At 39.8% G+C, this 16,218-nt stretch overlaps 1 protein-coding gene across 1 annotated transcript in view; it reads left to right on the top strand.

Moving 5' to 3' along the window:
• lama1 (laminin, alpha 1) overlaps window positions 1–16,218 on the top strand; it is a 175,236-nt gene that overhangs the window by 46,910 nt on the left and 112,108 nt on the right. The window contains exons 5-10 of the mRNA XM_060922407.1: window positions 1,673–1,852; window positions 3,255–3,344; window positions 4,020–4,137; window positions 5,819–5,997; window positions 8,412–8,517; window positions 12,795–12,952. Of these exons, the coding sequence (XP_060778390.1) occupies window positions 1,673–1,852; window positions 3,255–3,344; window positions 4,020–4,137; window positions 5,819–5,997; window positions 8,412–8,517; window positions 12,795–12,952 (831 nt within the window). The remainder of the gene's footprint in view (window positions 1–1,672; window positions 1,853–3,254; window positions 3,345–4,019; window positions 4,138–5,818; window positions 5,998–8,411; window positions 8,518–12,794; window positions 12,953–16,218) is intronic.

Here is a 16,218-nt window from a genome sequence, read left to right as displayed (position 1 = left end):
TACTTTCAGCAAGACTTCCATCATGCCATTATATTGTTGTGCACCTGGATGTAGTAACCATCAACACACAAGGCAAGATTTATCATTTTATCGGATCCCGACAGATGCTGACCGACGGAGAAGATGGATGGTCTCTAAAATATTGGCAAAATGATGTTTATTGACATAGCAATCGTGTGTAACGGGAAGCATTTGCATATCCGAAGTGTTGTGTTTACATCAAAGATAAAATAAACCGATATGACAACGACTGCGGCGGCACGGTGGTGTAGTGGTTAGCGCTGTCGCCTCACAGCAAGAAGGTCCTGGGTTCGAGCCCCGTGGCCGGCAAGGGCCTTTCTGTGTAGAGTTTGCATGTTCTCCCCGTGTCCGTGTGGGTTTCCTCCGGGTGCTCCGGTTTCCCCCACAGTCCAAAGACATGCAGGTTAGGTTAACTGGTGACTCTAAATTGACCGTAGGTGTGAATGTGAATGGTTGTCTGTGTCTATGTGTCAGCCCTGTGATGACCTGGCGACTTGTCCAGGGTGTACCCCGCCTTTCGCCCGTAGTCAGCTGGGATAGGCTCCAGCTTGCCTGCGACCCTGTAGAAGGATAAAGCAGCTAGAGATAATGAGATGAGATGAGACGACGACTGCTGCTGCCAGGTTGGGGACACAAACTAGTAGAAAGGAAGTGTGCCAACAGTGCCAACACACTTCCTTTGTGGTGGATTCTGCTTTAAGGTAAGATGCATTTAATTATTCGTCTGCTGTGGGTTTGGAATCGGTAGCCTGACCGATTCGTTCATGTTTGTGGTGCCATTTGTTTGTTGACGCGTGTTGAAATGGAAGATTGGTTGTTGACATGATTTCCAGTGATGCTTTGGTGCTGCTGTGTTGAGTAGCCTGCTTTTTTTTTCTTGCGTGTGGTATCATTGTTGACGCGAGGTTGTTTTTTGAACATGCCAATGCGGACACAATTTCCCCTGATGAGTTATGACTTCAGACGCGATGCGTGTGTGGAGGTGTGGAGTCCGTGTGATATGTGCGTAAGATAGGCTTCTCATGTGTTTGGAGATCCGCGCTCTGAGACAAGCGCAAGCACCCCCCCCCCCCCCCCCCCCCCCCAAGGGAAAAAAAGGGACCCCCGAAAATATCGGCATAGTTCGAACACTGGGTTGGAGAAAGTAATGGCAAATAGTGAGTGCACAAACCATAGAAGGTAAACTGTACACAGCGCCAGGGCAGTGTGATGGTATGTCTACTTTTAGATTGTGTTAGCTTATCAATGAACACACTCGTCACTCGACGAGTTTCACGTCTTTACGACGGATACTTAAATGTGTGTTAGGTATTATTGTTGCAGTCTAAGCAGTCATTGTAGCAGCTAGATGAGCGAGAACCGAAAGGGTCTGTGCCATAAACCGTTATTTCTTCATGTCCAAAATGGCGGTCGCGTTCACGAAGGTCACGTGAGTGAAAAGGGTCTATACTGTATGTAGACATACAGAAACTGCTTCGGCTGTATAAACGTTTGCTCAGAAGTGGAATTGTCCGTTGATGATTTCTGTGAATCCTCTTTCAGGCTTTAGTAATTACTTGCGAGTTTAGTTATTATACCTTTGACCTCCTACAAGCCTGAGATCAGTGATAGATTACTGATTTAATATAGCTTTGGTTTTTCATCGACCCAGATCCACACATCTTTGATAAACGGGCGTCCGGGGGCTGATGACCTGTCTCCCGAGCTGCTGGAATTCACCTCTGCCCGATTTATCCGCCTGCGTCTGCAACGCATCCGCACTCTCAACGCCGACCTCATGACCCTGAGTTATCGTGACCCCAAAGACGTGGATCCCATCGTCACTCGGCGGGTAGGCTTCAGCTTTCGGTTGTAGTGAGGGAGAAAAATTGTGCTGGATTCAAACAGAAGTTGAATTAGACCTATGAGTGATAGAGAAAATATTTACCTTTAACTGTATTCGAACTCTGTTGCTTAAGGCCCGGTCCCACTGCACTTACGGATGCAAAGAGGATGTAAAACGTAAAAAAATCTTTGCCATCCGTTGGAAAACGCTATGCATCCGTTGTGTACTCATTGCATACGTGCTTCATACGCTCTATCCATCGAGCATCCGTCCACTGTGATTTCATCCGCGCAAAAAGTTTTGAGCTGCACAAAACTTTTAGAACGGATGAACTTTCCGCCGTGTACGATGTAAATCCGCGACATATACGAGCAACAAACGTTCTATGTCCGTTATCATCCGTTAAACGTCTGCTGTATCCTCTCTGCATCCTCTGGGCATCCTCGCAACTCACATCCGCTGCAGCTGAAAACGGAAAGAGAGAGGAAAGATAAGGTACATGAAACATCTATTCATCGTTAGTAGCACGGAAATAGAAAGGATGTAAGTGTATGCATCTCGTATATAAAGTATTCAAAACGGACAAAGCGTTTATATCTGGGATGTATCTCGTATATTTAGGATGTCTGGAGTATGTCTAGAGTATGTAGAAGGACACCTAGCGGACAATCGATATTTTGTATAAAAAGGGGGAGAAAATCATCTAGTAGTAGAGATGTATCGATGTAGCCGCCAGCACGTCTTTCCGCTTTATGCTGACGGCATGCGTGCTGCATCCCTTTATATCCGCGGAGCAGACGCAATTCATACCCCCCGCATGCGCAGTGAACGGTCTGCATCCGATATACATCCGCGCAACATCCCCTTTGTTTCCGTTAGGCGTACGTGATGCATCCCCTTCATCCGCTATGCATCCGCTCTTTCTGCTATGCGTCCGCTTCTCAGTTATCACCGGTAACTGTCATCCACTTCCATCCGCTAGGCTTCCTATGAACATGCGTTTAACATCCCCGCTATATACTACCCACGTCCGTTCTTTTCCGTTCTATTTTCGCAAATTTTCGCCAATTTTGTCCATTTCTGGAGTGGATGAAAACGGATAGAGCCACCCCCGAAATTTTGCTCGTCCGCTGTGTCCTTTTTGCATACGTTTTGTGTCCATCGGCCAGTGGGACCGGGCCTTTACTTATATCATGAAGAATTATTTTGTGATAGAGCATAGTATATCATGAGAACAACATTGCTACTTGACAATATGACAAAATATTTTATTTTATAATTTTTTAAAAATATTGAAGAGCATGGGGTAATCCTAAGCATTCGTTAACTCCTATTTTGCTCATTGGCTAACCAATCAGTAGTAATCGCCATGTTTTGTAATGCAAGTCTTCCTTTTTCTTGTTTTCAGTATTACTATTCAATCAAGGATATTTCAGTGGGCGGGATGTGTATCTGCTATGGCCACGCCCAGAGCTGTCCCTGGGACCCTGTTACCAAGGTAACAGAACACATTCTTCAGTTCTCAGTCAGCAATCTGTCAATCAAACATAATTACATGGAGAATGTAATCACTGCCTGTTTGCTGCCAAGCGTTTTGTCCTCTTCCAGTGAATTTACTGTTTTTAACGACATTTTATTCTATTGTTTGAAACGTTGTTCTGCTTCAAATTTAAATATAACATGCTAGGATAGAGAGTACAGTAGAAATGGTGCTTGGTTGTTTTATTATTTTTTTAAAGAGAATTATACTGTGATTAGTGGAATCTTTATAAGTGGAAAAGGCCCTTTACAAAAAATAAAAGATTTTATTTCTCTAAAGCATTTCCACCCCTGCAGTTAGACGCAAATGATGTGATCCGGTCTGTGTTAAATGAATCTTGTTGCCTCATTAACAGTGAAAATCACGGTAACAAGCGGCTGAGAAAGCAACCAATAATCCCTTGCCTCATCAGTGGGTTCCTTAAGACACACACACACACACACACACACACGGCGTTAAGTGGGTACTGGTTGAGTTTCAGTCTAGGAATGTGCTTTGTGTGTGAATTTGATTGGCAGGCTTTGTAAATCAAGAGTATTTCCTTTTGGTTCTTATTTTTTCTGCCCTCTCTTTTGTGGCGTCGTAGTCTTGTGTGTGTGTGTGTGTGTAACTTTTCCCCTCTCTCTTTTCCAGAAACTGCAGTGTGTGTGTGAGCACAACACTTGTGGGGAGAGTTGTAATGAGTGTTGTCCTGGCTACCACCAGGAACTGTGGCAACCAGGGACCATCTCTGAAGGCAACACATGCGAGAGTACGACAGACAAACACACTCGGGACGCTCTAGTGCTACTTGGACAATGAGAACAAAAATACAGCATATGTGTGGCATGCTGGGAGAATCTGTTGGACCTGGCTGTGTCTGAATTCTGGCAAACAGCCAAAAAAAATTGGGTTTTGGTCAAAATATATTGGTCAAAATAAAAAATATAATTGCATATAGTAAAAAAAAAAAAAAATCACAATAGCTATGTTTCCTTGGACCCTGATATAATCTGTCAATAATCAGTTTCAAGTTCGATCGGAAATGAATTTCTTCATGCTCAGTCAGAATGAAATGCCCAGTTCCGATTGAGAATTTAACTGGATTCAAAGAGGTGGTGTAAACATCTGATAATCCGTTTGATAGTTAAATCTGCAATCTTCTTCTCATGTTCAGGACGCCTTTACGCAGTGATGATGTCATGACATTTTGACATCGTGACATTCATTGCAGCAGAGTAAGAATGTGGGATTGTGCACATATCAGAAATTGTATTCCGATCGTATGCTTGGGACATACGAACACGCGTAGCTATCTGATCGCTTTCATACTACTGTACACATCCTATATTAGAGTATAAGAATATTTCTGTAACATTGCATTGGCAGTTAGTGTCACTGTTTATAGCTGTGCACGGTTTAATAAATATTCTTATTCACAAATATTCATCCATCCATTATCTGTAGCCGCTTTATCCTGTTTTACAGGGTCGCAGGCAAGCTGGAGCCTATCCCAGCTGACTACGGGCGAAAGGCGGGGTACACCCTGGACAAGTCGCCAGGTCATCACAGGGCTGACACATAGACACAGACAACCATTCACACTCACATTCACACCTACGGTCAATTTAGAGTCACCAGTTAACCTAACCTGCATGTCTTTGGACTGTGGGGGAAACCGGAGCACCCGGAGGAAACCCACGCGGACACGGGGAGAACATGCAAACTCTGCACAGAAAGGCCCTCGCCGGCCACGGGGCTCGAACCCAGAACCTTTTTGTTGTGAGGCGACAGCACCACCGTGCCAACTTCACAAACATTCATTACTCCTATAACCTGTAGATATGATGGATCATTTCAGTACAATAAAGATCATTATTTTCTTTTACTCTTTTGCTACAGTAATAGGAAAAAGAAAGTACACCCTCCTTTAGTACACGTTCAATTCTATATTCTTATTTTTTGTGAAAAATGAGTACATATTAGTGGCCGGCGAGGGCCTTTCTGTGTGGAGTTTGCATGTTCTCCCCGTGTCCGCGTGGGTTTCCTCCGGGTGCTCCGGTTTCCCCCAGTCCAAAGACATGCAGGTTAGGTTAACTGGTGAGTCTAAATTGACCGTAGGTGTGAATGTGAGTGTGAATGGTTGTCTGTGTCTATGTGTCAGCCCTGTGATGACCTGGCGACTTGTCCAGGGTGTACCCCGCCTTTCGCCCGTAATCAGCTGGGATAGGCTCCAGCTTACCCGCGACCCTGTAGAACAGGATAAAGCGGCTAGAGATAATGGATGGAGTACATATTAGACCACACAGTTGTTATTTAGGCCCTGATAAATAAAAACATAGCATTGAAGGAGGGTGCACTTTCTTTTTCCCCTTGACTGTACTTTCTTTACTGCTTAAAAGCAACACTGATTTTGCTCGTTCCTTATTTCTTCTCTCTAAATAAATCTTCAGAATGCAATTGTCACAACAAAGCAGAGGACTGTTATTACAACCAGACAGTGGCCGATCTGAAGATGAGCATGAACACACATGGCCGGTTTGTGGGAGGTGGCGTGTGTATCAGTTGCACAAAGAACACTGCAGGAGTTAACTGTGAAACTTGTGCTGATGGTTACTACAGACCACACAAGGTAAAGAGCCCTTGGTTTTCTGTGTGTGTGTGTGTGTGTGTGTGGCCCAGTAAACCACGCTGCCACTCTTTCTGTGCCTGTTTTATTGCATCTAAATTGCATTGTGTCTGCGTGCATGGGGGAAGCCATGGCCTAATGGTTAGAGAAGCAAGTTTGGGACCAAAAGGTCACTGGTTTGATTCCCTAGACCAGCAGGAGTGGCTGAAGTTCCCTCAAGCAAATCATCTAACCTCCAGGCTGCTCTGGGTGTGTTGTATGTCGCTCTGGATAAGAGTGTCTGCTAAATGCCTGTAATTTAATGTAATGTGCATTGTGTTTGTGTGTGGTCACGTTTCAACAACAAGCACAAGTTAATCGTTAAAAGAAGGAGCGTAGTAATCTAACCTACAATCTTTTCCTAAAAACAGAAATATTCTTTTTAGTGAGTTGTAATGGTAGTTCTTTATAGGATGCAGCATTTCTTTCTAGGTTATAGACCTTGTTTCACATGACTCATTGCCTTATTTCACCTTGTGGTGGCTCAGTGGTTATGGATCTGGGTTAGTGTGTGAGTTCAAACCGCCGTTTCACCATTGTTGGGCCCTTGAGCAAGGCCCTTAACCCTCTCTAGTTCACTGGCACTGGATCAGAGTTGACTTGGTACTCTGACTCCAGCTTCCTAAGAAGCTGGGATACGTGATGAAGATATTTTCACAATAATGTTGCTGTACTGTATACAACCCCGATTCCAAAAAAGTTGGGACAAAGTACAAATTGTAAATAAAAACGGAATGCAATGATGTGGAAGTTTCAAAATTCCATATTTTATTCAGAATAGAACATAGATGACATATCAAATGTTTAAACTGAGAAAATGTATCATTTAAAGAGAAAAATTAGGTGATTTTTAAATTTCATGACAACAACACATCTCAAAAAAGTTGGGACAAGGCCATGTTTACCACTGTGAGACATCCCCTTTTCTCTGTACAACAGTCTGTAAACGTCTGGGGACTGAGGAGACAAGTTGCTCAAGTTTAGGGATAGGAATGTTAACCCATTCTTGTCTAATGTAGGATTCTAGTTGCTCAACTGTCTTAGGTCTTTTTTGTCGTATCTTCTGTTTTATGATGCGCCAAATGTTTTCTATGGGTGAAAGATCTGGACTGCAGGCTGGCCAGTTCAGTACCCGGACCCTTCTTCTACACAGCCATGATGCTGTAATTGATGCAGTATGTGGTTTGGCATTGTCATGTTGGAAAATGCAAGGTCTTCCCTGAAAGAGACGTCGTCTGGATGGGAGTATATGTTGCTCTAGAACCTGGATATACCTTTCAGCATTGATGGTGTCTTTCCAGATGTGTAAGTTGCCCATGCCACTCGTACTAATGCAACCCCATACCATCAGAGATGCAGGCTTCTGAACTGAGCGCTGATGATAACTTGGGTCGTCCTTCTCCTCTTTAGTCCGAATGACACGGTGTCCCTGATTTCCATAAAGAATTTCAAATTTTGATTCGTCTGACTACAGAACAGTTTTCCACTTTGCCACAGTCCATTTTAAATGAGCCTTGGCCCAGAGAAGACGTCTGCGCTTCTGGATCATGTTTAGATACGGCTTCTTCTTTGAACTATAGAGTTTTAGCTGGCAACGGCGGATGGCACGGTGAATTGTGTTCACAGATAATGTTCTCTGGAAATATTCCTGAGCCCATTTTGTGATTTCCAATACAGAAGCATGCCTGTATGTGATGCAGTGCTGTCTAAGGGCCCGAAGATCACGGGCACCCAGTATGGTTTTCCGGCCTTGACCCTTACGCACAGAGATTCTTCCAGATTCTCTGAATCTTTTGATGATATTATGCACTGTAGATGATGATATGTTCAAACTGTTTGCAATTTTACACTGTCGAACTCCTTTCTGATATTGCTCCACTATTTGTCGGCACAGAATTAGGGGGATTAGTGATCCTCTTCCCATCTTTACTTCTGAGAGCCGCTGCCACTCCAAGATGCTCTTTTTATACCCAGTCATGTTAATGACCTATTGCCAATTGACCTAATGAGTTGCAATTTGGTCCTCCAGCTGTTCCTTTTTTGTACCTTTAACTTTTCCAGCCTCTTATTGCCCCTGTCCCAACTTTTTTGAGATGTGTTGCTGTCATGAAATTTCAAATGAGCCAATATTTGGCATGAAATTTCAAAATGTCTCACTTTTGACATTTGATATGTTGTCTATGTTCTATTGTGAATACAATATCAGTTTTTGAGATTTGTAAATTATTGCATTCCGTTTTTATTTACAATTTGTACTTTGTCCCAACTTTTTTGGAATCGGGGTTGTATGTAATAATAAGGGACATCTAAATTTTCTTCCAGTTGTATAATTAAAAGTGCTTAAAGGCTTATTTGCTGCCGTATGCCCTTGTTCTTAGGTGGCTCCATATGCTGACGAACCCTGTGTGGAGTGTAAGTGTGATATGAGAGGCTCAGTCAGTCATGTCTGCCTTAAAGATGACAACCAGGGAAATCCTGGAAAAGGTGACTAATTTATTCACGTGCACACTTGTACATATCGACAAAACATGCACACACACATGTCTGCAAATATGCAGAAAGTGCTCTGAATAAGGAAATTGGAAACTACTGAATACTGTCATGCTGAAATGCTTCCGCAGATATTCAAAGATCATCCTGATAATTACGAAGCATTAGGGCTGCACAATCAGTGATAATTTAATCATCACATTTAGCTTTTCTCTTTCTTAAAGCATATACGCAGAGCCATGGCCTCACTTTCATTTATACTGTAAATGCCTTGAGACCTCAAGAATGGGACAGGAATAGTTTTAAGCGTTAACAATAAATCTAATATAGTCATTTTTACGATTAAAGTGATTTATATAGGTAGCGGTCTGAGTGAATGACCTTGACATCCATGACCTCACAGCAAGAAGTCTGTCGATCTCATCGCCATTTCCGCTATACTAAAACACAGAGCTGACTGCAACTCCAATCCTCCATTTTGAGCTAATTTATCGCCATGCCACGTAGATGTGTTGCTGCACCCGCCAGCAACACGACAGAAGGTGGATTTGCGTTGCATTCATGGTCAAAGAATGTTTAAACTGCAAAGATTTGGACACGTTTTGCGAGAAGTTCACGGGCACATTGGGCGCCTACAAAGTGGTCTCTTCGTATGAATCGGTAGAGTTGACAAGTATGCATTAATTGGATGTATTTTTCAAATGCTAAATATAAACACAAATACAGTACATTCAATGTTAAAATATCTGCAGCCAAGTTGATTTAATGTACTAGAGTTAACAAAAATGAAATCGAATATTAACCAATGAGCCAAACTTAACTAAGCTCACCAACACCAACATGATTTAAAAAAAAAAAGAATACTTAAAGTAGATATGCAGAGCCTTTATTTTTAAATACATTTCTGAGTGGATAGTATCTCCATCCTTGACTCTTGTATGCTGCATAAAAAAATAATATTTTTGAGAGTTAAAATCGACCGCAAAGTTGGCATTCGAGCTGCCCCGCTGAGCCAGCCAGCCCTGAGTGCGTGACGTCACAGCGGTAACCGGTTTTAAGGCCGAGGACTTTTACAGCTGTAGACCAAAGTCATATAAATAAAAATTTATGGTGAAAGTAAGAAATACCGTTACCAACTTGCTCAACTAAGACTGATTTGACTTCATTGATTGTGGGTTGACTCTCATTAAAACAGGATAGGTGTTATAACTTATGCAACATACATGTACATGCATGCATTTTCACTGATAAAACGTAAAAGGCTCATTAAATAATCAGATGAACTGAGGCAATCACATTCTGAAGCAAATTAAATCTTATACCGGTAACTTAAACACACAATACAAGTTACATGTATTAATCTAAATGCAGGTAAACAAGTGTTGTTTTATATCCAAATGAGAGTCGCAGCTTACTCTCCGACTCCGTCTGCATTCTCGCTTCTTGAAGGCCGATCTTGTGGCCGATTGTTTTGAAACAATCTGACTTTCAGTTGTTTGTTCAGTTCTCCGTTCATTCGCTTCTTCCACGTAAGGGCGAGATGGCAGCGATATCCAGTGGAGAAATCAGACGGCTGCTCCACTCATTCTCTCCATACTGTGTATTCCACCATTACTGCTCGGCTCAGGCAATTACTAAAACCCAGGACAGAACCAGATGTCACCGGTTTTAGCAACAACCGCGAGGAGGTCATTGCCCAAACGATATGTCCCATCCTGTCCCGTTCCGTCCCAGGTTTTACCAACAACCCTCGGCTCACGCTTCAGGAGAACTGATGCAACCGAACTCACTTAAAAAATAAATAAATAAATACTTTCCTTTTCTTGTTGTATTTTTCTTTAATTGTTGGTACTGCACCGTCTTTCAATACGGGCTTATAGCCAACGCTCCTCAACAGATCAGAGGTCTCGTACGAGTCTTCAGTAAAATGTGCAGAGCAGAGGAGAGACCACTTCGTAGGCGCCCAATGTGCCCGTGAACTTCTCGCAAAATGCGTCCAAATCTTTGCAGTTTGAACATTCTTGGGCCATGAATGCAACGCAGATCCACCTTCTGTCATGTTGCTGTGCCGGCCAAAAACACATCTACATCTACGTGGCATGACGATAAATTAGCTCAAAATGGAGGATCGGAGTTGCAGTCAGCTCTGTGTTTTAGTATAGCGGAAATGGCGATGAGACCGATAGACTTCCTGCTGTGACGTTACGGACATCAAGGTCATTCACTCAGACCGCTACCTATATAAATCACTTTAATCATCAAAATTACTATATTAGATTTATTGTTGACTCTTAAAACTATTTCTGTGCCATTCTTGAGGTCTCAAGGCATTTATAAACAAAAAGTGAGGCCATGGCTCTGCGTATACACTGCAAAAAATAAAAATCTTAGGAAGTTTATTTGTCTATTTTCAAGTCAAAACATCTAGCCACCCTTATTATAAGACATAATTGCCCAACAAGCAAAACCTCATTTAACTAGAAAGGCTAGTTTTTAGACAGTCCATCTTGAAAATCTTGTATAGACAAAATGTCTTGAAAAAGTCTTATTTGGAGCACCTTTGAAAATAAAACAAGTTTTTTTTTTAAAACAAGGAAGTACATTTTGGACATTTGTCAAATGCGGTTCATCTTGTTTCAAGAAAAAAAAACAAAGTATGCTTGTTTTGGGAATAAATGAACTTTACTGAAATCTTTGAATCTTTCATTACAATTCAACTCCACCTTACAGATCCTAAGTTTACTGCGACTGTTTTCTCAGTCATTCAGAGTGAGCTCCTTCTAGATGCTGTACATACTCGAGACCAGACAAGTGCCTTCAAAAAGGCTATGAGTGAGTGGAGGGCGTTTTAGTGAGGTCTTTTTGGAATGCTGTGATTTAAGTTCAGTGTTTTTTTGTTTGTTTGTTTGTTTGGTTGGTTGGTTGGCTGGTTTTTTTTTTTGTGCCTGATCTTGTAAACCCCTCGTACACATGAATAGTCAGTGCCCCCAAAATGCACTGTTGCTTTGGCGTTGTGTAAGCACTGTAAGTCAAAATGCATAGACTTTTTTATTATTATTATTATTATTATTATTATTATTATTTTATTTATTTATTTATTTTTTTGGTGCCTGAGGTCCTGGGGAAGTGGAATCTTAAGAGATGTTTTAATGTTTGAATGTTGAAATGGGGGAAAAAAAAATTGTTGCAATGCTACACGTGTCGTCAACTTGATTCAAGATAGTCTCTGGTCTCATATCTAGAGTATTTTACTAATTACAGGTCACAAAAGGAGAATCTTTTAAGCTAGCAATGCTTAGTTGTAGAATTTAACAATCCTAATATTAGTATATTTATCTTAAATTCAGTTTTTACTGCTAAGACTTTGTCATGAATTTAAGTGAAATACCCTTAAAATGAAATAAATAAAAATGACTTGAATGGCTAAATGTAAGAAGTACGATCTTGTTATAAGAACTATTTTGGTTATTTTGAGTTAATCAGATCTCGCATAATAAGTTCCTCAATCTTATTTTGGAATTATTTCATCTAAAAACAGGTTAGATTTTTCCTCTTACTTTAAGAAATCTTACCAAGTCAAATTTGACTAGTTCCATTGGCAGATTTTTTTCACCTGATTCAAGCAAATATGCTTTGTTTTAATCTTTTATTTCTTATTTTTGAAAGGCCATTTAAGTAAAAATTTGACTGTACAACTTTCACTTGTATTGGAGTAACATTTGATCAGTAGGATCTGTACTTTGACTTAAGTTATGAACTTGGGTACTTTGTCCACCTCTGATTGATTTGCATCAGTTATAAACTAATGGACAAAAAATGTGACTCGTGATTCGATTCGAGTCATGAAAAAACTGAATCGTCACACTTCTAGTGACCACTCCGTGCAATCTCAGCTACCGCTTTTCATTCTCGGGGGGTTGGCAAGTAGGTTAATGTGCTTAATAGGCAGTTTCATTTTGATTCAAAACATTGTGTGGATAAAAATATGCAGGTTATTGGTAGTACAATGTGAAAGAAAAGACTGTTTTCTGTTGATTTAACGATGTAAAGTGTAAGATTCTTGAAAAATAAGTTGTGATAAATAGGTGTGATTTCAGTCATGAGAAAGATCCTTCGCTGACGGGAAAATGCAGTGTGAAAATCCTTTATGCTGTGTTTCATAGCATCAGATAGTATTCAGCACATCACATCGTACTAATCGAGTTGTTTTTGTTTTCCATTCATTATTAGTCATATTAGTCTTTGTTTCTGTTCGTTGTGTTGCTATACAGGTGTTTTTCCAGGTCAGTGTGTGTGTAAAGAGGGATTCACAGGAGAGAAATGTGATCGCTGTGCGTTCGGCTACCGGGACTTTCCCTCATGCACACGCTGTGAGTGCAGCCTTGAAGGAAGCCATAACATTGACCCCTGTAGAGAGTGTATCTGCAAGGTAAGATCAGCTCACAGCTCCTGTGTTTACATGCAAAGGCTCACAGGTTTGAATGATGACTTTTTTTTAAATCCAACCTTATTTGACTGGATAGAAATTTTATTTGAATCGCTTTTTCTGTTCTGATTGAGGTGTATAATTAAGTTATTCTACGTAATCGAGTCATACATGAGCTGATAGGCGCCTCGTCGGCTATAAGCCATGTACGACGAGATTGAGTGGAATAACTGTTTTGTTCTATCCACATTCACTGGATTTTGAGAAACGGAGCGTTTTTTTAATTTATTTTTTGCAAATTCAATAAATTAAAACTTTACACAAAACATCCGACAAAATCATTTCTGCTTAGAATGGAAACAAACCCGCGAAATGACAGGAACAATTTGTAAAAATTGCTATAATAATAATTATTGAAAAATAAAACAAGATACATTCTTACCATCAAATACTTTCATTCTGTATTTTGTTGCTTTTTGTGGCTTGTAGAGGCTGTAGCCATTATGTCATCGTGATGTAAGAATGAGTGTAACAATAGCACGCTGTGCATACGCATACAGGTGTTCCTATTAAAATGGCCGGTGAGTGTATACAATTCGGTTCACCATTTGAAATAAATGGACTAGACCAGGGGTTTTCAAAGTGTGGGAGAGTCAGCCCCCCCCTCAGAGAGCAAATAAACAACAGCGCCCCCCCTCACAATTTTTGTTGTTGCTATACTTAATGTTCCATTCGTATTTGAAAAAATTGTTGTTGTACACATTTTAATTTTTTTCTTTTACACATTTTAAACATCTGTGCTTTTTTAAAACCTCTTTTTTTTTTTACACATTTTAAACATGTGTGCTTTTTAAAACATCTTTTCTTACACATTTAAACATCTGTGCTTTTTTAAAACCTCTTTTTTACACATTTTAAACATTGTGCTTTTTAAAACCTCTTTTTTTTACACATTTTAAACATCTGTGCTTTTTAAAACCTCTTTTACACATTTTAAATATCTGATTTTTAAAACATCTTTTTTTACACATTTTAAACATCTGTGCTTTTTAAAACATCTTTTTTACACATTTTAAACATCTGTGCTTTTTAAAACATCTTTTTTACACATTTTAAACATCTGTGCTTTTTAAAACATCTTTTTTACACATTTTAAACATCTGTGCTTTTTAAAACCCCTTTTTTACACATTTTAAATGTCTGTGCTTTTTAAAACCTCTTTTTTTTACACATTTTAAACGTCTGTGCTTTTTAAAACCTCTTTTTTTTACACATTTTAAACGTCTGTGCTTTTTAAAACCTCTTTTTTTTACACATTTTAAACATCTGTGCTTTTTAAAACTTTTTTTACACATTTTAAACATCTGTGCTTTTTAAAACATCTTTTTTACACATTTTAAACATCTGTGCTTTTTAAAACCTCTTTTTTTACACATTTTAAACATCTGTGCTTTTTAAAACCTCTTTTTTACACATTTTAAACGTCTGTGCTTTTTAAAACCTCTTTTTTACACATTTTAAACATCTGTGCTTTTTAAAACCTCTTTTTTTTACACATTTTAAACGTCTGTGCTTTTTAAAACCTCTTTTTTACACATTTTAAACGTCTGTGCTTTTTAAAACCTCTTTTTTTTTACACATTTTAAACATCTGTGCTTTTAAAAACATCTTGTTTTACGCATTTTAAACATCTCATAGCATTGTTAGCTAGCACCTCTTGGCAGCCAACACACTGTGGCAGTGGAGCATCTTCAGATCCAGTCCATGAAAATCCAAACTTTAAATAATCGTGGTCACATCGATTGTGCTTTTTAAAACCTCTTTTTTACACATTTTAAACGTCTGTGCTTTTTAAAACCTCTTTTTTTTACACATTTTAAACACATTTTTTTGCTTGGCCCAGACTCTGTCTCCTCACTCACTATAGCTTTAGGTACTAAAAATCGATCCATTTTGTCTCTGGTAAAGGCTAGCTGAAGTTCGCTAAATGTCCGCAATAGTAACTTATTCTGGTTTATTTTTCCTGACGTTGCGCCCCCCCGAAGAACTCTGGCGCCCCCTAGGGGAGGCGCACCCCACACTTTGAAAAGCCCTGGACTAGACTAAAGAAATCGCTTTCAGACGTGTTTATGCTTATTACCGAAGGAAAGTGCATTCCTATGTTAAAATATACTGCAGGTTGTCCCCCTTTCCTCGCCTTCTTTGGCCAGTGGTCCCATGTGTGGTGTAGATGTGACGTACTTCTGAGTTGTTACGGAAAGTTGTCAAAAAGAGTATTGAGACCAGTGTTGGGCACGTTACTTTCAAAAAGTAATTAGTTATAGTTACTAGTTACTTTTCCCAAAAAGTAACTGAGTTAGTAACGGAGTTACTTTGTCATAAAAGTAACTAATTACCAGGGAAAGTAATTATTCCGTTACATTTTGTTCCCCCTCAAAAAAAAAATCAAATTCAATTAGTGTAATCATAATAAAAGTGAATGTTAAATGTGTTTAATGACTGAAATGGACACTTAACAGAACCAATTAGTAATGTTATCTACACTATATTAATATTTTTGTGGGACAGTGTGAGATAAGACATCTATCAAATGTAATATATTTTTGTAGTTATTAAAATTATGTTCACTCAAAAACAAACAAACATTGGATTTACTTAACCGAGTTATGGCAACCGGTCCAATGAAACTGTGTTAATTTAGATGTATTGAATACAGTTTTGTTGAGTTTTTCAACACATAGCTGTATTCAATACATCTAAATTAACACAGTTTCGTTGGACCGGTTGCCATAACTCAGTTAAGTAAATCCAGTGTGGTTTTTTTTGAGTGTAATTACTGGCCACTGACGAGGACAAACGCTTTGTTCCTCGACATAATGTGCATTGCACGTAAACACTCTTGCCTTTTATTTCAAGTAATGAAAAGTAATGGCTGTATTTCCAGTGTGAAAGCGCAGTGTTGGGCTGACCGCTCGCCATCGCTGGGTCTTCCGATTGAAAGAGCGCGCAGTAGTGCAGTAGGCGTGGCCTACCTACGTATGTTGTCCAAATCTACTCTGATTGGCTTACTGTGCCGTTGTCTCGTGTCTCCCCGCCCCACACGAAAGCAGAGTAAAGAAAGGCTGAACGAGCAGCGTGCCAGATGAGAACAGCTTTAATAAAGTAACGCATAGTATTTTATTGTAAGTAACGGGAACGGCGTTATAACGATGTAAAAAGTAATTAGTTAGATTACTCGTTACTAAAAAAAGTAACGCCGTTAGTAACAC

Source organism: Neoarius graeffei, chromosome 5, assembly GCF_027579695.1.
Source record: "Neoarius graeffei isolate fNeoGra1 chromosome 5, fNeoGra1.pri, whole genome shotgun sequence".
NCBI lineage: Eukaryota > Metazoa > Chordata > Actinopteri > Siluriformes > Ariidae > Neoarius > Neoarius graeffei.
Note: the sequence above shows the minus strand (reverse complement) of the source record. Positions and strands in the feature narration are given on the sequence as shown.